The 24,597-nt window shown below is 34.7% G+C and overlaps 1 protein-coding gene across 3 annotated transcripts in view; it reads left to right on the forward strand.

Moving 5' to 3' along the window:
• Nucleotides 1-24,597, forward strand: part of LOC149549441 (Rab3 GTPase-activating protein catalytic protein) — a 238,579-nt gene that overhangs the window by 76,926 nt on the left and 137,056 nt on the right. For all 3 annotated transcript variants that reach the window (XR_016354087.1, XM_089792818.1, XM_089792819.1), the window contains exons 10-11: nucleotides 19,925-20,034; nucleotides 20,149-20,241. Coding sequence is in view for 2 of the 3 variants with exons in the window: in XM_089792818.1 (XP_089648944.1) it covers nucleotides 19,925-20,034; nucleotides 20,149-20,241 (203 nt within the window). In the remaining variant the exon portion in view is untranslated. The remainder of the gene's footprint in view (nucleotides 1-19,924; nucleotides 20,035-20,148; nucleotides 20,242-24,597) is intronic.

A 24,597-nucleotide genomic window follows, 5' to 3' on the forward strand; every position in this document is an offset into this window, starting at 1 on the left:
GTGACCTCTTCATCCACCACCTTCGTCGACTTCTACCCCAGGATTCCTTCACTGATTCTGGGGGTGCCACCTCCATGTTTGATTTTCTTGTGGCTGTGATCTGGGATTCTGCCCTCTCTCCATCCCCCATTGCATCTCTCCCCTTTCCCATAGCCCCAAGCACAAGAGTACTTTCCCTATGAATCAGTGGTTCTAGGAGGTCTACAAGTCCTTCCACCGCTCAATTTGATTGGCTTTTTCCACCCTTCTTCCCTCGTTTGTCTAGCCAAGTCTTGCTTAGCACCTCTTTCTTCACCATAAGAAGCGAATGTTCATCCTAATGCTGTGTAGATCCCTTTGTAGCTCTCTCCTGCAATCCTCGAAGCTTTTTTGCCACAACCCATTTCCTCCTCACCATGTATGATGTATGAGTAGTAGCAGGACTGTAGATGAGGAAGAGTTCCAATAAGAGCTCTTCAATCTTGGTATTATTGTTCTTGGGTCCTTTCTCATAGTGCTCTTTAAAAAAGTGGTTGGTGTTATTGTTCTTGGTCGCAACATATTATCTATCCGATCCATAAGTTTGAATTGGTTTTGGATCTTAGCAACTACAAGACCATCATGGTGGGGCATACATTTGTCAAACTCTACACCGTTGTATTGAACACTATCTTATCCAAGGAGCTTGATCGCTGACATTACCTCGCTCAAGGGCAGGCCAATGTTTGCACTGATTATTAGACCATTGACCATTGATTATTCTAACTATTGTTTTGTAGACTTTTACAAAGCTTTTGACTTTGTCCCTTGAGCATATCTCTTCCAGAGACTTAGGGACATTGGGATATTTGAGACTCTTTTGGCAGCTATTATGAGACTTTATGAGTGTTGTTGGCAGATTCAAGACTCCTCAGGGATTTTCAAACCCTATCCATAGTACCATTAGGGCAAAGTAGGGCTGTCCTCTCCCCCACTCTTTTCGACATCTACATTGACGAGCTCGAGGGTTTTCTCCATGACTTTTTGCTCCCTGGTAACGACTGCTACTTACACCTGGTTTTGATCTCCATTTTATTGTTTGTCAATGATATTATTCTCTTGTCTTCTTCTCTGGAGGGACTCCAATGACTTCTTGATGGGTTGGCCTCCTTTTGTGACTTGCAATAGTTACCGGTGAACTTGGGAGGTTGTGTAGGTGCTTTCAATCATTTATATAAGTCCTTTACTTTTTGCTGATTTTTTCAAAAAATCCTACTGTCGGCTTTTCTGTTTAAAAATGATTTCCCAAATGATTTATGTTTCTATCATTAATTCTTTTGCCATGGTATTTTGTTGAGAGGTCTAGATTGCTATTGTTAGTAGAACCTAGAAAACAAGCTCCTCACGAATTGTTAGAAGTTAAATTTAAATATTTTTTGAAACTAGGTCACAAAAAGTAGCTATGAAATCTTGAAAACCTTGAGTTGTGTTAACTCACAAATGGAACATGTTGCTTGAAATACCACCAAGAATGAATTGATAAGTATAAATTGGTTTGATGGATCGAGTGATAATTTTCAACATAAAATCGTTTTTGTACATTCCATTATTGTGTCGCATCACATTTAGGACTAGGGAACAAATTTTGGTTCACCATGACCATAAGCTCTTAATGCTAACATCATTTTGTAACTAGTTTGCTTTGGCCTTTGACTTAGGATGATACATATGAACACAACTTGGAAGCATTTGGGACACATATTGGCCAAATTGACTCGGGATTTAAATCTCATGCAAGATGCTTGCAAATTGTTCTAGTCAAGTTTAAAAATATGGTAATAGGTACCCATGTCCATGAAGTCCTCCCTGAAGAGAAGAAGCCTCCCCTAGACAAAAGAGAAGCAAATAGTACTAAGAAGCTCTTGCCAAAGGGGACACTTGTTGCACCCCCTACAAAACTCGCAAATGAACTTGCCTATAGTGCAGGGTTTGTTGAAGATGTTTGCAATTTGATATGATGTTGGGTAGTATGTGAGATCAATAATTTGTTCATGAATCAACTCTTGACGTAGGACATGTGTATCTCATTGTGTTTGGTCCTTTGTTGATGATTTAGATAGCAAGAGATTGTGGCACTTTGGTTGTCAGAAAAGATGACTATAGGCTTACAAAAAGTAATCTGAAACTAAGTGAAAATATCCTAAAGCCAAATAGCCTTAGTAGCAACATTATTTGCCCCTCGATATTGTGTAGATGAAACAACAATTGCAATCCGTTTCTTGCTCGAGGAACAAACTAGACCAAAACCAAGAGAGAAGCAATATCTTGAAGTAGACTTGTCATTCTAAGAATCACTTGTACAATTAAAACTCGTGTATCTAAACAAGTCAAAACCCATGCCCTTCGCACAATGAATTGCATAATTGTGAGTACCTTGAATGAGGTAAATGATCTTATTGCTTTCTTTCTAATGTAGTTAATGGGACTCTTTCATGAATCAAGAGACCATGCATATATAGCATTAAAAGGTCAAGTTTCATGTGAGTAAAGTATATAAGATTTCCACCAAGTTGTTGGTGCAAAGTGCCATCCAACAAAAGTGAAGAACACTTCGTCTCAAGGTTGACTGAAACCAAAATGGAGTTGGTGTAGGCTTACAAGCATCCATGTAAAAGCTAGAGAACATATTAAGAGCATACTTAGGTTGTACAAGAAATATCTCCAATGAAGATCAAACAATCTTAATTCCTAAGAACTAGTGCAAAAGGCTGAATTCTAACATCAAAAAAAATCATGAAGGCAATTTTCATTTCTTGAATGGTGAATGATTGACTTCTTGTGATTGACAAGCCATAAATGTAAGGAAATACAAAAAATCAAAGTAATGTTTTGTTGCAAAATGTAGACATTTGGATCAAAATGTCAACGAGTGAACCCAAGTGTTAGAAGGAAGGAGTCCATTTTGGCATGCTAATCACGAGGGACCTATTTGAGGCCGCAAAGGGACTTCCAAGGCCAACAAACATGTGAAGGTTCCTGAACAAATCCCTATAGCTACTCTTCTTCTTGAAGGTCACTATGAAGAAAAACTTTCATCGCATCCATTTATTTAACATCTCATCTATGAGTTGCAACAATAATAAGGGCAAGTTAGATGAAGTTCAATTTGGAAATTGGTGCAAAAGTCTTAAAGTGGTCAATTCTACAATTCTTTGGCAACCAAGCAAGCCATATGTATATCAACCGATCCACTAAAGCATTTCAAATAGATCCACTTGCATTGAATACGTTTTTTTCTCTTAGGGAGGGATAAGATCCCAATTGTAGTTCAAGGAATTGAATTTTTTTTGCATAGCTACATCCCATTAGGGACACGCGTAGCTTCTTGAAAGGATTGTGATCAGGGGCTAAAGCAACGAAGAGATGCAAAGCTTGCTGAAATTATGACCTTGTTCTTCTAGCATTTAAAGGATCACCATCCCAATCATCTGTTCACTCTAGTGTTTTACGAGCACAAAGAGCTCTTGAAAATAGAGATCTAGAGGAGAATCATAATCCTCTAAATGGTGACTGTAGGAGAATGTGAATCCTTATCACTTCTATCAACATTTGAAATGGAGAAAGATGATCCCTCATTTAAAGTAGGATGCTTATGATCTTTGGAAGAATTATCATCATTATGGAGTGACTCCAAAGTGATCATGGATGAAGAAGAACTTGAAGAAGAGCTAGTATGATTCCTCAAAACAAGCACTCTTTTAATGAACAACTCATGTGTGTTATTATCTAGAAGCCTTTGACATCATTGGGTATCCAACAAATATGCAAGGCTTGATCTATGGATCCATGACCTTGCATTTCTATGTTGGAATGTAGGCCCATGCATGAGAATCAAGCCCTCAGATTGCTTAAGTAAGGGTTTTTGACTAGTCAAAACTTCAAATTGAGTTACTTCCTTTACAACTTTGTGAGGGACTCAGTTTTGTATATAAACACACAAGTAATGGCTTCTTCCTGGTAGGTGATGCCAAAGATTCAAAGTGTATCATATAATTTGCCGTTTCTTTCAAGGAATGATTCTTCCATTTTGCTAGATTGTTTCTCTACAAATGCTTAAAAGTTCAAGAATGAATCAAAGAATTCCAACTTTTGACTGAGGAAACATAGAAAAGTTGTAGTTGGAAAATTGTCAATAATAGTCAAAAGACTTGAAGCATATCAGGCTCTACTAAAAGATGAATGTGAAAATGCTTGTATTTTTGAATCTCTTGAGCATAAATGAAATTGGTTTTACCTTTTTGATGTTTTTAGTGGTTAGATTAGGGTTGGGTCTTGAAATGACCTTTTTGGAGATTTTTTTTTAAATGCTCAAATTTGACTTGGGTGGTCCACATAAATATTTCTGGGTGCAAATGCTGTTTGGGTGTCCCTGGATTTAGAAAGACCTAAACTAGAGGTGGGATGGACCTTGCTTGGACCAATAACAGGCTGTATCTAGACCCAGACTTGGTTCAATCTGGATGAGGTCTTGGGGGTGCTACTGAACGACTTGATAACACAGGTGGAATTAAATGCAAAACTAAGAGCTGCTTCCAATGCTAGGTACGTTGATGGTGAGTAGCGGTGAAAAATATTTGACAAAATGCAAAGCATTGTTAAAATGTGAGCCTGAGATATATTGAGGAGATGCAGTTGGAGCACTAGTGGACCTTTTCTCAACATGTAGAAGACAATTTGTTGGACAAAATACATCAATAGAGGATGCTGATTATTCTATTCAAGAATCTGTTTGAATACATAATGAATTTATGTTGTATTGTGAAATAAATGGTATTTTAAATGCTGATGCCTTGCCCCTTTGGATGTTCATGTGATAGGTCCGTTGGAAGAAACAAACTTTAGATGAGGTGACATTATTAGTGACTCTATTCGTTTTTAGCATTATCAGCTTGTGAGGGTCATTAAATCTAGGATTCTACATGATATCTACCGATTTGAAGTCCACTTATGGCATCAAAGAGTTTACAGAGAGGAATGAGTCATTATATATGTTAAATTTTGGATCGCTGCACATGTAATAGCACTGCCTGTACGGTATGTATTTTCCATCCTTTATATTTATATATTGATAATAATCCAAGAAGAGACTATTTGTTAAATATATAACAATGGATTTTAATTATTATTTTGTATATATATATATATATATATATATATATATATATATATATATATAAAATTTCCATGAATTATTATTATATTAAATTCTCCCACAAACACACACACACACACACGTATAGATAGATAACAATGTTAGGAATGACAAATTTAAGGATATCTTTGATCAGAAGATTTCCAAAATGACAAATTTTAAGGATATCTTTGATCAGAAGGTTTCCACCATTTTGATATCATGAGTATTGGCCTTTCAGAATATCAACACATGATATTCACCAAGTACTCATAACACATCTGTACAAGCAACTCATACACCGTCAAGTGAATGACATCTAACATTTAGTTGATTTACAAGATGTAATCCATCATGATCTGTTTCAACATTTACATAAATTGTATATCATGATTTAAATTATTATTTCCTGTCGTAGTTAGGAATACTTATGGAATTGTTTAGTTCCATATTTTTTGTTTGACTAAATTGACCCACCAATAGTAATAAAGTATGAAATTCTTTTTAACAAAAACTTTATCATTAATTATTAATATTCATTTTCAATAATTTAAAAATATGATTTTTCTTATTTTTAATTGGCTAGAACCATGAAAAAAATCAAATTTCCTAAAGAAAATTACAAAATTCTCGACATCATATAGTGAATAAAATCTAAAAGCTTTATAAATAAGATTGCAGAAATGTCCAGAAATTCTAGAAGTTCTCTGGTTCTATTCTAGAAATGTCTAGAAATTCTCAAAGTTCTTCAGTTCTTTCTGTAAGACAAGTTTACATAGGAGAGATTGTTAATGTCTGTAAAGGTTTTTCATAGGACAAGCTAACATGTCACTTGAAATTGTAAGTTGCCTACCAACTAGGTACAGGGTAAATTGGGGATTCAATGCATTTACGTTGCTACAATCTTAGATTTCATTTTCTGGTGACTTGTTATAGTTTTAAGTTTGGCTTAATGGCCACCATTGCCATAGCCTCATAATCCAAGCATTTTGGCCCTCAGTTTCGAACTAGCTTATATTCCTTTGTGGACTTCAGCATTGAAGACGTAGGTGGGTACTAGATGCAAAAGTGAAGATTCAAACTTTTGTCGGAAAAGTGGAGGATCGCATATTTGGGAAAAAATTATTTAAAATACTATTTTGGTAGAATGAATCCATTGGTATAAACAAATCGTACCCGCCAAAGTCTTCAATGCTGAAGTCCACAAAGGAATGTAAGCCAGTTCGAAACAAAGGGCCAAAATGCTTGGAATATGAGGCTATGGAAATGGTGGCCATTAAGCCAAACTTAAAATTGTAATTGGGCTCTAGAAAATGAAATCTAAGATTGCAGCAATGTAAATGCATTGAATCCCCAATTTACCCTGTATCAAGCTGTTCGACAACTTACAATTTCAAGTGACAAGTTAGCTTTTCCTGTGAGAAACCTTCGCAGACATTGACGGGCAATCACCCCCTACCCCACCCCACTTGACAGTATTCCATGTCATGTGGGTATGGAGAGATCCACCACTGAAAGGTGATAAAGGTGCAAACAACGCTAATGTGGAGATGGTGCAAAGGGATGTGTTTGATTGCAATAATATTTAATGATGATAGAAGGGCCAACTTATATATATATATATATATATATATATATATATATATATATATATATGTTATGGACAATATAATATAGAACTAAGAAATTATAATGAACATAGATAGAGATTATGTAGTATATGCATTTGATAATAGATTCTTATTATCTTAGGTCTTTTAAAGTAAACACATACATACGTACATAGAGTGAGAATCAAGGAGCTCCATAATCATATGAAATTATGGTTTCTTATGATCATATGTATGTTTGTAAGATAAGACCAATATAATTAACAATGATCATTTATGATGTGCATATATATAACTGTGTGTAATGATATATATATATATATATTTTTCATAGAATTCTAAATTTATAAATGTATTAAAGAAATTGAAATTATATAGCCATGAAATCTGGTCACCCATCCATTATAAGTTATCTTAGAATATGGAGTTTGTGGAATGGAAAGGTGGAGTAATTTCAGGCACATGCTAGATTACCCCAATACTAGGGTTAGGCCTTGAGGGACGTTGCTTGTAGATTGTTTCACGCAACCTTCGCACAATAATTCTACGATCTTAGGAATAATCTTAGTAATGAGGAAAGTGATGGAATTTCATGAAGTCTACATAGCAAGATCTTTTGAAAAATTTCAAATAACTAACCCTAAGTAAGGGAATTCTAGAACAAATGAAGTGTGGTTCAAAAAGAGATCATTGCAAGTGGTATCAGAGCATCTCTCCTGCCATATTGTGAAAGATAGTTAATGCAAACAAGTCAAAGACAAGAAAGAGCATTAGAAAGGGAGAAAAGAAACTCACAACCACCATGAGTGAACATATGAGTAGTGATTGTGAGCTTTCATGGAGCAAGATATTTTGTAATGTATAGTCTACATAAAAGCATTGGATCCTTGTAATAGGAATCCTATTTTCTTTATTAGTTAATTAATCAAATGAGATCTCAAACTATGAGATCGAGTACCATTTCTAATGCCCTTATAGGATAGTGAGTTTGTGAGGGGAGTGGCAAAGTAATTCAGTCACAAGTGGGGAGGGTCCCTCAATAGGGAGACCATTTGTAGACTATTTTTGCACCTTGGTCATGGTAATTCTTCCATTCTATGTTGGGGTTAGTAAGGAGAAAGTGATAATATTAAATATCAGAGCATGATCCTACCATATTGTGGCATAAAAATAAAATAAAATTTACAAATATTTGTGTATTATGTGTATGCTTTGTATACTTTGTGTCTTCATGCATTGATGTGTATACTTTGTGTATGCTTTATGTCTTCCTCCATCAATGTGTATCCTTTGTCTTCATAAGTTTATGAATATTTTCAGGTGTATACTCTATCAAATCTTTTATAATAGAATGAATAAAGAGTGATGAATTCGAGTCATAATTATCATGCAAACATGGTATTGGGAAAACCCCAAATAGGCACCACCCTGAGATCTTTTTTTGTTTGTTATAAGTTCATTTGCTAATGTCTCGTATTAAATCATAAGAAGAAAATATGTTTTTGCTTGAGGACAAGCAAATTTGGGAGGGGTGGATTGTCACGAGCCATAATTAATGGACGTACTTGTGAATTTCTTGAATATATAATCCATCTCTTATCTCAAAACATATATGTAAGCCAATAATGTTAATCAATATTATGATATTAATATAAAATCATTTATACTAATCTGTTGATGTTTGGTAGCTTCAGTTGGATAAACTTGAGACTAAACTGAAGTTATATATATGTGTGTGTGTGTGTGTGTGAAACTTTAGTTAAATAATAAATTATATATATAATTATGTTGTTATCATTTTAATGAATAGACATGTCCCATGAAGGGACATGTCTCCTCTTAATATAATCTTGATATAAATAAGAGGTCGCTGCCATTTGGAAAACACATACCAAACATTATCAATGGTCCTCAGAAAAACATGGTATTAGAGCCTAACTACAAATGCAAGAAAACAAAATTACTTCCAGTCTTGTGATGTCATACAGGGTCAGTGAATATTAAATTTGGAGGCAAATGCAATCTACGTTTATTTGCAGAATATTTTTTTTCAGATTTGGCATAAATGAGATTCAACATGGTATCAACCTATGAAATGTTTTCATGGAGAACTTTCAAAAAAGCTTATCAAAAGAAAATTGCATGAAGGATATTGACATAATTAAGCATTACATATTGTTGACATTTGAAGTAGCTTATCTATAAATCTCATTGGGTCATAAGAGATATTGCTTAGTCTTATAGATCAATCCTCTTGGGAGTACTGTACTCAATCACACGCTTTCCAAAAAGAAAAGTATTATTGGCTGAAGAATTTGATTGCACAAAGGTTGGCGTAAGTAATATTTCTGCCTTGCGGCTGTACATGGAGAAGTTTAATACATGTGTGAAAATATTTATTTCATTGCACATTAATATTTATGGTTTCCATGGATGAATTTATTTGCAAAGAAGATCAGCGAGCCCCAATCTTATTCAAGCCGCCTCATTAGACATTGCCCTCGAGCAACATAGAAAGATATCATAGCTTTGAAGGAGGGATAATTATTTGATGGGGAGACTTTGACCAATATTGTATACCACCTATTATGCATTTTGCTCTAAAGAGGAACTAATTCCACCGTCATGGCTGCCCTAACCGCATTGCAGTCTAAATCAAGGACAATGATCCAATACAAATATCATATCCACAATCAGAATAGTGTCACAGGCGTTAGATGATTCTTGTCAGATATCCTGCAATTTGCATATTTTTTCTATGGATATTGTTTGCTGAAAACATATGGGAATCTGTTAGGGTTTGTAGTCACAATCCATGACATACATAGATCACAGATTTTCTATTACAGATGAAGAATTGTTGAGGCTTGTAAAGGAGATTTTTTTGGCTTTAGCTCTGGTCGTTGTCGGTACATTCTACATGATCATGGGTTTCTTTATGATGTACAATAAGATTGAGGGCAACAGGGGTCACGAGATTTATAATATCTTGTGGGTTGGCTATTGGTCAACCATTAAGGGTTGGAAGGGACATATAATAAATATAGGTTTAAGAGGATAACAAACATGTGTGAACGTTGATTATTTTGACAAAGTCAGATTTAATGCCATCGACAACATGGTCTTGCCTGTTGGTTTTGATTAATAATTGAACTCCTTAATTTGGAAAGTGCCCTATCCAACAAGAACATAAGGTAGGGTCTACGCAAGTGAGGTATGGATCCCTTGTCCTTACTATAAGATGTTAGCCAAAATTCTATATTGTTAGAATATGCTAAAGGAGATGGGGATTTTGTTAATAACTAATAAAATTGTTAAATGGTAAACTTATAGTAGATAGTAAATATGAAATAATTTACTGTGATGTTAAATATGTATACTGAGATAAATTTATGTAGGCAAATGTGATTATAATATATCTATGGACATATAATATGCTTATGAAAATAAATTATGATAAATATATTAACTATTTCAAATATTGGAATAGAATTAATTCATCATGTTCTTATAATAATATTACTATTGAGAATAATTATTAAATGTGATTTTCATTACTATAAGAGCTACGTGCCTTCATCTTTTCCTCTGAGAATGTTCTCATAGGAAAAGGAGGATTGATATCAGATTTAGAGGGAGTCTAACACTTGTTCAAAGGTAAAGGAGCTTAGAAGATTGATGTTCAGAGGAACTTTGACATGCCCGTCTGAAGGAGCGAATAGAGGATATGTTTCAGTTATCTTTGAAGATTTTGATCATATTAGAATGAGAGGGAGTTTTGACTTTTGATAAACATTTGGTATTATGCGTATGACTGCATAATTTAATGGGCCTACCTCTTATGTACATCATTAAGAAGTAACGACTTCCAAATGGTTATCACTTGTATTTGCATAAGTTATTGAAACGTGAGGATCTTACAATAACCCTATTCTCTATTATGATGGATATTTTACGATGTCTATGCAGATCATGATAGATTATACTTTGCATGGTGGATGTTTATATTTACTCATTATTAGAATTCGTGTGCACATACCTTATAAACATTTTTTTGGTACATGGTGAATGTTATGCAAATTGATGTTCTGGAGGCCATTACATGGAGTATTTGGTGAATATCATGCAATTTGACGTTCTGGAGGCCATTGCTCACAATACTTGGTGAATATCTCCCATCTCGACATGCTGGAGGCCATTACACAGAGTATTTGGTGAATATCTTGTGTTGATATTCTGGAAGACCAATACTCATGATATTAGATGTGATATCAAACCTTATTTGAGTATTTGGTGAATATCATGTATTGATATTCTTGAAGGCCAATACTCATGATATCAGATGTTATATCAAACCTTATTTGAGTATTTGGTGAATATCATGTGTTGATATTCTAGAAGACCAATACTCATGATATCCGATGTGATATCAAACTTTAATTGAGTACTTGGTGAATATCATGTGTTGATGTTTTGAAAGACCAATACTCATGATATCAAATGTGGTGTAAAAATGATACTTGAGTTTTTAGTGAATATCATGTGTTGATATTCTAGAAGACCAATACTCATGATATCAAAATGGTGGAGATCTTTTGATCAAAGGTGTCCTTAAAATTTGGCATTTCCTAATATTACCAATGGTGTAATATGTCTTGTGTGTATCCTCCCTAGGTAAGTGAGTGTTGATGTTTGGTAGCTTTAGTTGGATAAACTTGAGACTAAACTGAAGTTACATACATATATATATGTGTGTAGTTAGTTAAATAATAAAATATATTTATGAGATATTATATATAAAATTATGTTATCATTTTAATGAATAGACATGTCCCATCATGGGACATGTCTCCTCTTAATATAATCTCAATATAAATAAGAGGTTGCTGCCATTTGGAAAACACATACCAAACATTATTTCAGTGCTCATTTTAATAAATAGACATGTCCCATCATGGGACATGTCTCCTCTTAATATAATCTCAATATAAATAAGAGGTTGCTGCCATTTGGAAAACACATACCAAACATTATTGCAGTGCTATTACATTTGCAACGATCCTCATAAAAACAACATAATCAAATTAATAGTTTATAAATATCGTGTTGATCTATAACTATGAATTAGTGTTAATAAATATTTAATAATAACAGTAATGTAATATTAATAATCATATTATATAAAAATGAAAATAATAGATATAATATCGTGATGTGAATATCAGGATTTAACTTTGTGATTTTTGAGTCAAACTCGATGACCCATGTTTCATGAGTAGTGATTCAACATGAATCCATCTCTCATGAGAATAAATGGAACACTTTAGCACTCATTGGATTTAGGTGATGCTCACAGGGGTGAAGCACCGGGACTTCCCGGGAGGTCACCCATCCCAGTACTACTCCAGCCTGAGCGCGCTTAACTACGGAGTTTCCTCCATAGTTAAACCCAAAGCTTGCAACCCCATTTGCAAAACCTTCACCAAGTGTTGTGCCTTATGAACCATTCATTAAAAAGCCCCTTAAGCTCATCAATTGATAAGTAGGAGATGATTTCCACAGCTAGTCAAATTGTGATGTGAATATCAGGATTTAACTGTGTGATTTTTGAGTCAAACTCGATGACCCATGTTTCATGAGTAGTGATTCAACATGAATCCATCTCTCATGAGAATAAATGGAACACTTTAGCACTCATTGGATTTAGGTGATGCTCACAGGGGTGAAGCACCGGGACTTCCCGGGAGGTCACCCATCCCAGTACTACTCCAGCCTGAGCGCGCTTAACTACGGAGTTTCCTCCATAGTTAAACCCAAAGCTTGCAACCCCATTTGCAAAACCTTCACCAAGTGTTGTGCCTTATGAACCATTCATCAGATATAATATCGATAATCAATTATCATGTTGTATAGTAATTTCAATATATAATTCCTAATCAATGTTTATTAACTAAATAATAAAACCGACTAAATAGCTGACAAATATAGGTCATAACCCATTACTAATGACCTATGCTACGTAAACAATAAATATCTAAATAAGAATAAAAAATTACAAAACAATTAATATTTAACAAAATAAAGAAGTAATATCTATTGCTTAGCAATGAAATAAATTATCAATTAATGGGTCATGATCCGTGACCAAAGGATGCGTCATATATATAAGCAACGAAGGAGCCTTAGGGATGGATATAGGCTAAGTTGTTGGTTTGAATTTTGGTAGTGATTCATGTTTGAGATTTGTTCAGTTTTTCTTTGGGTTGGGTTCGGATTCGTTTTGGGTTTATACACCACTATGCTAGTATTGAAGCAACATAGCAAAATACACCACCATCTCAATGTTTTAGTTCAAAAACAATAATGTCAACATTAATAATCAACCATCGTCATCATCAAGCAAATCATCATCAATAATGTCAACATTAATAATCAACCATCATCATCATCAAGCAAATCATCATCATTTTGCTGTTGCAAATATGTCACAAAGAGTAATGCTCTAGGCCCGATTAAGGCAAAATGTTGTGTTTGTTACCATATTGTAATTTTCACACATCAATTGTCATACTTGATGATTTTAAAGAAAGTAGCTTTGGATCAGATTGGATGAAGCGAAGAAAGCAAAGTTTGGATCCAATATTATCCAGATTTTGTTCAATTCATAGTTTGCTATACATGCTAGGCTATATGCATGAATTGTGGTGTATTACATACATTCCATAACAGATATGTGGCACTTTTATATATCTTGATTCTTCTTCCAAAGTAGCATTCAGTTCAAATTAAATATGATTAGTAATTTGAATCTAATCATGTGCTTAAGTCTACTTTGGCAAAAAAAAAAAAAAACACTTGTAAAAGTAAACATAGGACATTTTCCAATCAAATTCTCTCAAAATTCTGTTTGGGTTCCTCTTCTAGAAACCAAAGTTGCCCAAAAGTCATTTGAATTATCACTGGGTTCCTCTCAGAGAATTCCTAGTGAAATTCGTTCTTTGTGGCAGACTTTTGACAAAACTTGATAAGGAACAGACTTTTGAGAGAATAAAACCAGGAATTCCCAAGTCTAGGAGAGAATTTGATAGCTCAGGATATAAGGAACGAACAACGAAACTCAAAGGGAGCACAATTGGTAATATGTAACGAATACAACAAAACATAAATATAAAACAAAAGATTTAATAATAGGGAAAGCAATACACGTGGAAAGGATGTTCAATAAGGGAGATTAGATAATTAAGGGAGTTAATGCAAGGCAATATGTTCAAAGGTGATTGTCATAGGAAATGATGTAGAGGAGAGATTTAATAGTTGTTTGGGGGCCACGTGGGAACGTGGACCCACCACAAACATTACAAGAGATTTAATAGATGCAAATGAAGACACCCCCCTCGGTATTTAGTGTCATGCAGGTACAAAGGGACCCACCACTAAAAGGTGATAAAGGTGCTAACAATGCTAATGTGGAGACAATGCAAAGGTATGTGTTTGATTGCAATAATATTTAATGCGAATAAAAGGGTCAACTTATACACACACACACACACACACATATTTATGTGATGGGCAATATACATATAGAACTAAGAAATTCTGATGAGCATAAATAGAGATTATGTAGTATAAGCATTTGATAATGGATTCTTATTATCTTAGCTCTTTTAAAGTAAACATATACATACGTACATAGAGTGAGAATTAAGGAGTTAAATAATCATATGAAATTATGGCATCTCATGATCATATATATGTATGTAAGACAAGAGCAATAGAATTTAAAAAGATTATTTATGATGTGCTTATATATATATATATTTTGAATTTATAAATGTATTAAAGAAATTGAAATCATATAGGCATGAAATCTTGTCACCCACCCATTACTTAGCTATCTTAGTATAGGGACGTTGTGGAAGGGAAAGGCAAAGTAATTTTGGGCACATGTAGGATTATCCCAATACTAGGGTTAGGCCTTGAGAGACGCTGCTTGAGGTTTGTTTCATGCAACCTTCGCACAATAATTCTACCATCTTAGGAATAATCTTAGTAATGAGGAAAATGATGGAATTTCATGAAGTCTGTATAACAAGATCTCTTGAAACATTACAAATAAAAAGCCCTAAGTATGATTCAAACCCCGAAGAGGGAATTCTCTAACAAGTCAAGTATGGTTCATGAAGGGACCATTACAAGTCCTTGGTCTTCGACTTGTCCGTTTAGTCTTTTGTGATGAACTTGCTAATTGGGACAAGCAGTGGTTTCTAAAACTATCAACAATGAAAACTAAACGACAGGGTTGGTTGTAAGACCATTGTGATGGTTGTGTAATATATTGGCAGCTGTGTATTTGCATAAGAAGCTGCATGTGTATTTGCATAATCTTAGTAATGAGGAAAATGATGGAATTTCATGAAGTTTGTATAACAGGATCTCTTGAAACATTACAAATAAAAAGCCCTAAGTATGATTCAAACCCAGAAGAGGGAATTCTCTAACAAGTCAAGTATGGTTCATGAAGGGATTATTACAAGTCCTTGGTCTTCGACTTGTCTGTTTAGTCTTTTGTGATGAACTTGCTAATTGGGACGAGCAATGGTTTCTAAAACTATCAACAATGAAAACTAAACGACAGGGTTGGTTGTAAGACCATTGTGATGGTTGTGTAATATATTGGCAGCTGTGTATTTGCATAAGAAGCTGCATGCTCTTGACCATCAATTATGTGTTTCTCATCCATTGTTTCTGTAATGTCCCCTTTTTAGCATTCATAGCATGATGTTGTCGTTAGCCTATTTCTCCACGGTCCCGTAGGCTAACCAGGACATTAAAGGGGCTTAGAGGCCATTTGGCCTAGATAGTTTCAGTTGCAGGTCTTTTTGAGGGGTTTTGAGGCAACTTTGGGCATACTTATTATTATAGTAAGTCATCTTGGATATGGTCGGACATCCAGTGGCAGTAGTATTTCGATGGTAATTGTTTAAAATCGGCAAGAAGACTTGTTTATCATTGATAAGATTTGTTATGCATTGATAAAGCTATTTTATAAAGTTAAATTTAAATATTTAACTTTATTAATGCATAGACTATAGTTTGTGAGAAATATTTAAATTAAAAGAGTCCCCCTTATTTTATAACACATTGGAGACATAAATTACATAAAGGGAGTGATGTTTTATCCCACATTGAAAAAACGAAGGATTGAGCTCTTGTGAGAACACTATAAAAGAAAGGGAAGAGCTTCTTTTTAGTAGGCTTGGAAATATCAAAGAAATTGAGAAATTTTCTGGAGATTATGTCTCAATAGTTTGGAAGATGAAATCCCTTCAAGCTGGAAATCTTGACGCCATTGAAAGATATGGTCTTGAGATTCAACATAGCAGCAGTCCGAAAAAGCGGATCTGAAAAAGCAGGCTGAAAAAGCAGGTACGAAAAAAGCTGTTGGAAAAAAGCGGAACCGAAAAAGCAGGCTGAAAAAGCGGGTATGAAAAAGCAGGCCGAAAAAGCAGTTTGAAAAAAGCAAAGCAGAAGGGGCAGCATAGAAGGAAATTATTTTAGCCATCTACAACCAGGTTCTTTTGTTAGTATTGTTTTTTTAGGGTGTTATGAGCTTTCAGCTGTAGTGTGCATTATACCAGCATTATCATTTTGTAATCCATGTAAATGCCAAAGTCTTGGCCATATTTCATGAGCATTATAATTTTCATTGCAATTAAGAAGATAATAGGTGCTGGTGTCATTTAAGCAATTTAATATCATTATTTATCCGCTAGTTAGTTTGCATACCAATTGTTTGTAAAAATGCCAGTTGGCTATAGGTGTTCATTTCTCATGCTTAGATCATATATATGCACTGAATATTGTCAAAATTAGTAGCACACTCATGTTAGGTCATTGTGTAGTCCATTGTAGTCTTCTAGCACAAGATTTTCATTGATGCAAATTGTAAAAAGAGTCATTTAAAGCCAGCTGAAATACTATATCAGTCATACGTCCCTTGCATGTGAATTGTTTGATGAAATTCCTTGAGCTTTCATCAGCATTTTTTGAAGAGCAGATTTGAGGAGGGTCATTATAGTTTCTCAACAAGTTGTTCTTGTATAAGGCAAATGAAGGATCAGATTTTTGTGGGAGGAGGGAGTCCTTGATTGCTATTTGGAGACTGAGAATATAAAAAAGATGTTTGAAGTGGTGAAATTGGAACAATTCCTTGGAAAGCAAATATTGGCTGCAACTTATGTGGGTGAGTAGGGTATGGATGTTTGTCAATCACAAGACATAAATATTGTGCCATAATTTTTTTTGGGGTCATACCCTCCTAACCATGATGAAAAATTCAAAGATGAAGGATCAGGATTCTAGTCAACTCATTTGATGCATGCAAGGTCTAGATTTTCCTTAGCTTACATCACTCCCATTTGAAAGAGATGTCCATTGCAAAAAAAGGCTGAAGTCATACCATTGAAGATTGCTAACACACAAGTTCTTACTTCTTAGTGCATTCAATTCACCCTGAGGAAACTACCCTTTAAAAGGTGACAAAGGGTGGCAATAATGGCAACCATGATGATCATAATGGGAGAGGATGAGATAAGAGATTTCATACTCTTAGATTACAAGGGAATCTCAAAATAACAAGAGGGATGATAGAAGAAATGACACAATCATTTGTTTTTGAATTCTTTCTTGAATGCCTTGAAATGCAAGGGAAGTCAACCTCTTGAGGCAAAACACTGATGTAGGGTGGGCATTTTGAAATTAAGGATTTTCTTGAGGCCATGCTTTAAATAGAGCTTGGACTTTCTTTTATATCCATCATGGACTATCTACTGATAACAAGCTCTTGTGAATAAATATTGCTTTGTAATCAGAAGACACTGAAAGATCAATGAAAGTTAAATGCTTAGAATGATTTCATGCCTATTTGTGTTTATCGTGATTAGTATCACTTGTGCAAATCTATACACTATTTCTACATTGCTTTTTGTTATTCATTGATATTATGTGTGATGATCTTCAAGGTCTTTGTGCTCACTTTAATTTTCTAAATGAATTTGGATGAACTTCGTGTTCTTTAGTCCCATCGCTTGGCATTGAAAAGGAGTTCCATCACTAGTCAATAGGGCATGTCTATTTGCTTTAATTTCATTTTTCAGTTATTTAATTGCTTAGAATGGAATGCTTTCAATAATCTCTTTTATTTCTTTTAGGATTAAGGTACTATCAACCTTGTATTTCCTATGTTATCAATTATAAGGGATGAAGGTTTCACAAACAGTGGTAATTATTTTTCTCCATCAGGCTTTTACTGTGGTGTGGTAAGTTTTATTTATTGGTGTGCAGTAAAAAACATTTACCAGAAGCTAGTTACTATTTATTAAGAATAATTTTGGTTGTTATAGTGGTTTTGGGCACCCAACTTCCTATTAGCTTGTTTTGATACTCAAAATCATTTTTTGATTGCTTATAAAAAATCTTTAACCATCTTGGAACTAACAACAAATTAGGTGCCCGGATGGAGTAGGTTAGTAATTTGATTGCAGCCTACATTGGCCTATGTTAAGAAATCTTGTAGATTACTAATAATTGTTGTTGGGTTGTGAAACCAACTCGAATGTCTCATTTAAGGGATGAAAACACTATTTAAGAGGGTGCTTAAGGTGGTAGAAAACATAAGAACAACTAGCAAGAAAGTTCAGTTTGCAATTGCTTGGGGTAATGGGTGAGATGTGAGGAAAATCTTTGTTCAGTTTGCAATTGCTTGAAGACATAAGAGTGATGGAAGTAAAACTATTGTAATCTTGCATTTAAGGATGATATATGAAGGGCTTATTTTATTGGTTGAGTTCAAAACGGTTTCTCAACATAGATCTTGTATTGTGAGATGATCATATGGAGTTTCTTTCATTCTTATGTTGCCGAATTTTGACTCTTCGTTGTTGCTGTCTTATGGTGATATTATCTTTTCCTTTTAATTGCTGTATTAAGTTCATCCAAGTTGGTTGCATTAATCATGTCAAAGTGGCTGATATAAGCATCATAGAGAGGTCAAAATTCAAATATCTACATGATAATTTCATATTAAGACAACTTAATCACAAATTTGCATACAGTTTTCAGGTATCTCATCGATTGGTATCATAGCATGAATGGAGCTTCGATTATTAAAACATGTAATAGAGGTTGATCTTTCATCCAATAATTTCCCTGTAAATATGTATTTTAACCTAAATATGCAAAATCTTAGATATCTAAGAAAATGTAAACCTCCCTTTTAATAGAGGATGCATGACCCTGGGTACTATCCCTAAAAAATTCATTCTTTGCCAAAATTTTGATTAATTTGTGGATAATATGTGTGCATATGAAAGGTTGGATTGATAAATATTCTAATCTTTTTAAAGCTTTATATGTCGAACTGTGGAAGTATGTCAAACTTTTTGATGATTGGAACTGTGGAAATTATATTACGAGTAGAATCTTTTAGCTTGTCTATCTGAATGTCATGGATCAACTTGTAGAAAAGGAATTATAGGATGCCATTTTATGGTGCGAGATTCAGACCTGAGTCACTTTCATCATAATGTACTTCTTTTAGCACTAATCTACATTTCTTTGAATGTGTAAAATAAAAAATCCTGTATGTCAAATCTCTTGAAGATTGGAATTGTAGAATTGATGTTCTAAATAGATCCTTTTTGTGTGTCTATCTGAATCTCGTGGATTGATTTGTAGAAAAGAATAATGGGTTGCCATTTTCTGGTGTGGGTTTCAGAACTGATTCATCTTCACTAGAATGCACCCGTTTTACGCCTAATCTGCATCTCTTTGGATTTGTAAAAGAAAACATTCCACTTGATTATCTAAATGCTAGCTTGCAATATGAACCTTGATATAATAGTTAGAACCACCTTGTATTTCTCCTTGATCACCTATTACAAAAGGATCTGAACTTTCTCAAACTCCCACTCCTCTAATGCAGATTTTATTTTTTTCGAAGTTAAAACTAGGAATATCAAATGAGTACATTATATTGATTGTGAAGATTTGCTGTGCATTTTAGTATTGTTGCTTTCTTTTTAATACAAATGCTTACCTGTAGAGTCTACACTATGTAAAATGTATGAAAGTGATTTGACAACATTCTGATGATTTTATATTGCAGACAAACTACTGCTAGAAATAATCAAGTTGGCTTTGCATCTAGATTGCTTGCTTTGGTAGAGGCATTTTGCATCTCATTTAATGGACAATTTATGGAAGACTTCTCAACAGGTTGTCTTGAATTGTCTTAGATTGAGTTTCTCATGTTCTAAAGTATATTTTTTCATCAAATAATATGTGTCCATCATCTGTTAAACATACATGCTTTGTCATCTTACCTTGCAGTTGAGAAACCACGTATTCAGAAACTGACTGCGTCATTTACTGTTCCTCCACCTACTGTTCTGGATCGAGTTCTTAAAGACCTTTTTCATGAAGGTATGCTCTATGCCTGATTGATTTTATTCGCAAATTCTGTGCATATCAAAGCAAATGAATAACTAGGATATTTAGATTTCTAATGACATCAATTTTGTATTTAGTTTTATAGTTATACTGATTCTTCCTTGATAATGTCCATGACCTGAAGCGTATATTTCAATTATATTGGCTGAGTAACACCCTTAATTAATTTCTTTGGGTGGTGTCGCAGAACTTCTTTTAGTGGAGCACATATTTTTGCCATAATCTATTTCTTTGGCAGAAGAGTTATGAAGAGAAATATATCATTGTGTTGGTTAGTCAAATTGCAGGTAGGTCATATTGTTGAATAGGTGGGAGGGGTAAATAGTCCTTGGGCAGCTGCTAGTTTTCTCTGATTACATCTGTAATTACTAATTTTCCCTTTTTCATAGTATTTATTATCTTTGTCCAAATATGAAGGTTGGATCTAATAGACGTAAAACAATTTCTGCTGTCTTCAGAGAGATGATCTATGACTATTGTGACAGTCTTACTATACATAAGTTATCTAAACAAATCTTATTCAACCTCTGCACATTGATCAGTGGAGTTTCTGTTCATGTATGAATTACAGAAAAGGAGTTCCCATGTATGAAATTGAGTGTCGATGAGAACAATTAACAGTAAAAGGAAGCAGGCATCAACAAATGAAAAGCATAAACACATACACCTAAATCAATATCACAACAACATAGGACTTTGAGAAATGTAAAATGTGAGAACACTCCATATGAGCTATCAGTTCCGTTGTCAAGCCCCTGAGCTGTTGCAATGTCCAAACAACAATTTCCACTTCATCAGCTTCTGTTTCACAAAGAAAAATGTTGAAACGCCATAAAAGCCTTGTAACTGCTCTTAGACTTACCTACGTGAACACTCTTAGACTTGTCTACTTGGACTAAGTCTTGTTAATTTAAAGGCCCAGAAATAATGAGAAACAACATTAAAGGAAAATAATAGGCACAAATGACACTAGACATTTATCCCGGGAAGACCCTTCAAGAAAAACCCAACCATACCAGAAAAATCTCTCTTTTATTGATAATAAATATTTTAATACAATGCTTTCCACTGGATGCCTTTTTTTTTTTGTTTCACTAAGCAATCACATATATAAATTGAAATGAGATACTCTTCATATTACACTCAAAGGTCTGTTCAATTTCCAAATATAAGACTTTTCATAGTTCGAAATGCACGACTCTTCGTATGACACATGAATCTTAAAACTATATTATCTCAAATATTATCATAAATATATTGTGCAGCTGTTGACATACTATTATCTTTATCTCAAAATATGGCACAGTAAGAGATAGAGATCTCTATTGCAACTACAATCTTCAACACTCCCTCTTAGCAAGAGAGAGATCTTTAGTATTGCAGGCACATATAGTTGCAACTAGATGATGTCAATGATAAATTCTCATCATAGATTCTCATAAAAATATGCTATTTGACCATAGCATAATTCATCATAGTAGCATAAAATTAAAGTTATGGAGTCACCGACATGACTTCCACCATGCCTAATTGCAGAGGGTGGAATGAGGGCTTTCACCTCAAACTTTCCCTAAGAAGAATGCATTTCCACCATGCCTCATCGCAGAGGGTGGATCCACCATACCATTCATAGAGGATGGAATAAGTGCTTTCACCTTAGACTTCTCTTTGAGAAAAATGCATTTCCACCATGTCTCATTGCAGAGGATGGTTCCATCATACCTACTCGTAGAGGGTGGAACAATGGATTTCACCTCAAACTTATCTTATCTAGAAGAACTCATTAACAAGGGATTGCACCTCGAACTTCTCTCATAGAGAAGAACTCATTAACGAGGGATTGGATCTCGAACTTCTCCCTAGAAAAGGACTCATTACCAACTTGTATAGGGAAAGCTTTGGTTACCACAATAAGATAGCTGATGTAACCTCCCTCTGAAGCTGAAACATCTCCTTTTGAATATGTATCATCAAAGCAACATCCTCATCTCATCACTTCTTGTTGCACCCTACAACCAAGAGATATCAATGGCTCATAAAATCAACCATAATAGAGATCAATATACAAAACATACACTATTCCGAGTGATATACCAAGAATTCATGAACAATTTTTAGAGATAATCATAGAATATTTATTGTTTTGTATTTTAATCTCAACATGCATATAAATATAGATCAATACACAAATTTGAACAATAATTGCAGGCCAACATTTATATGATGAGGATAACACTTGCTAAACTGAAGTAGCCATAACAACCCAATCTCCAGGTCTAGTCAATGAAGCCATCTAGGTACACTTCTCGATAACAGCCCTCCTTAGCTGTAGTAGTCCATTGAAACTTACTTGAAGGGCAGACCAAGATACCACTGTGAGTTGAGAAAGGTGAGTCAGAGAAGGGTTTCTTTAGATCTTAATTCCCATCTTATCCATCACTAAGGTTTGATATGTACACATACTCTATAACAAACTATGCAAAGTAACAAAATATTGTCTTTGTGCTTTTTCTTTTCCCACTTTTTGGAGTCTTGTGCTATCACTTGTATTGTTTGTTTTATCATCTATTCAAGCCTTGCTTGATGGTTGTTAGATTTTTCTCGATTGTTGTGTCCACTTGGCCTATCCCTTATTATATCTCTTAGGTTTGGTCTTGTTCGCTTCTTATATTTTTTGTTATGCATATGTGCTCTTATGCATCCCAATGATGGATCACTGAGTGTGATCTGAAGTGTTGATGATAAAAATATGCACATAATCTAATCCAGATGCTACTGATTGTAAAAAAAAAGTAATGAAATATGTTTGCTACACATAGAGATATATATGCAAATCATATATAATAATAAACTATTGCCAGTAATAATTTTGATGCTTAACTTGACCAAAATCGATCACCCTTGACCATGCTGCATAAGGAAGATTGAAAAACTGTTGGAAAAGTTGAGATGGACCATATAATTTCCTGGTCAATACAAAAACTCTTCATTGGCTAAATACAAGAATTTGATTTCTTATTAACGTCACTGTTCAAAAAATATATGAAACGCTTGTTTGAGAGGCACACTAACATCCAAAACAAAAACCTTGCTTGAGTCAGGATGTAACTCACCGGCAATTTGTGACGATAAGAAGTCTATGATTCAACACCTTGAAACTTTTACTTTTGCTTGTGAAATCCTTTGAACTTGCTCCTGCAAAGCATCATCTGACAATGTGATATGTCAAAAAGCATGATCTACTTCCATTTGGGATTCCATTCCTGGTAACTTTGGAGTTACTACCATTGTTGGAAGCTTTGGAGCTGTAATATATGAGAAATTATTGACAGTCCCAAAGGTAGGAGTCAGTACAGGTTATTGATCATTGCATCTGTTGTCCCTGTTACAATAAACTTGCACTCGTCAGTCTTGAATTGTAATGGCAGCCATAGTATTTAATGGAGGGTGCAGAAATTTTTGTTTTGGGTTTCAACATCTGCCTAAGCGGAAGCAAATTTTAACACATGAGGAAGAGAATGACAATTCCCCTTAAGTTAGCCATGACAGTTGCGTCGCTTGCATCGGTTCACACATAGAGCCTCCTCCACTGCATCTTGGCATGATTACTAGTGTAGAAAAAAAGATCTGAAGTTTTTCGTGGTGTCCTCCACACTTATAGCGATGAGAATATGCATAGAGCAAGTAGTGATAGAAGAAACTAGATAGAACATAACCGATATCAGTAACCTTATAAATGTGAAGCCAAAAACGATAAGGAAACATTATACTGGGGGAGTCATGATGCCAAGACATCATTGACGATGGAACAAGGAGCCACATCTTGGTAGCATAGGGTTGCTAATATTATCAGCTCTTTTTGAAATTGTCGCTCCATGATTTGAGCCTTCTCATCATCATTCTGTGGTTGCTCAAGAATCTTAATGACAACATCCTCAACCTTGTAGGTGGCCTTGAAGAGCTTGCTGATGGCGCCCTGAGAGAAAGCAGGTCTCATGTTAAGGCCTTGCAAATTGATGGACCAATTAGTGTATTCTTTGAGCCTCTCCGTAGGATAGCGATGATCCATTAGGTTTGAACTAGGGCATTGTCTTCCAAGCCAGGATGAACCGCACTTCTGGTTGTCTGCCCCCTACAAGTTCGATCGCAGGTGCGTTGTATAAGTGAAGCCATGATAGAGCTAGAGCCCATGCTGTTGTGGCTCGGCATAGACACATACCCTCCACCATAGCAAGAAGAATTTTGTAGACAATCTATCAACATTTCACCTAGATGCTGGTATTGCCCCTTTATCACCTGTATTGCCATCAATTTGAGGCTCTCTACCAT

This window comes from Cupressus sempervirens, chromosome 7 (genome assembly GCF_028749045.1).
Source record: "Cupressus sempervirens isolate cs-2001-9-10 chromosome 7, ASM2874904v1, whole genome shotgun sequence".
NCBI lineage: Eukaryota > Viridiplantae > Streptophyta > Pinopsida > Cupressales > Cupressaceae > Cupressus > Cupressus sempervirens.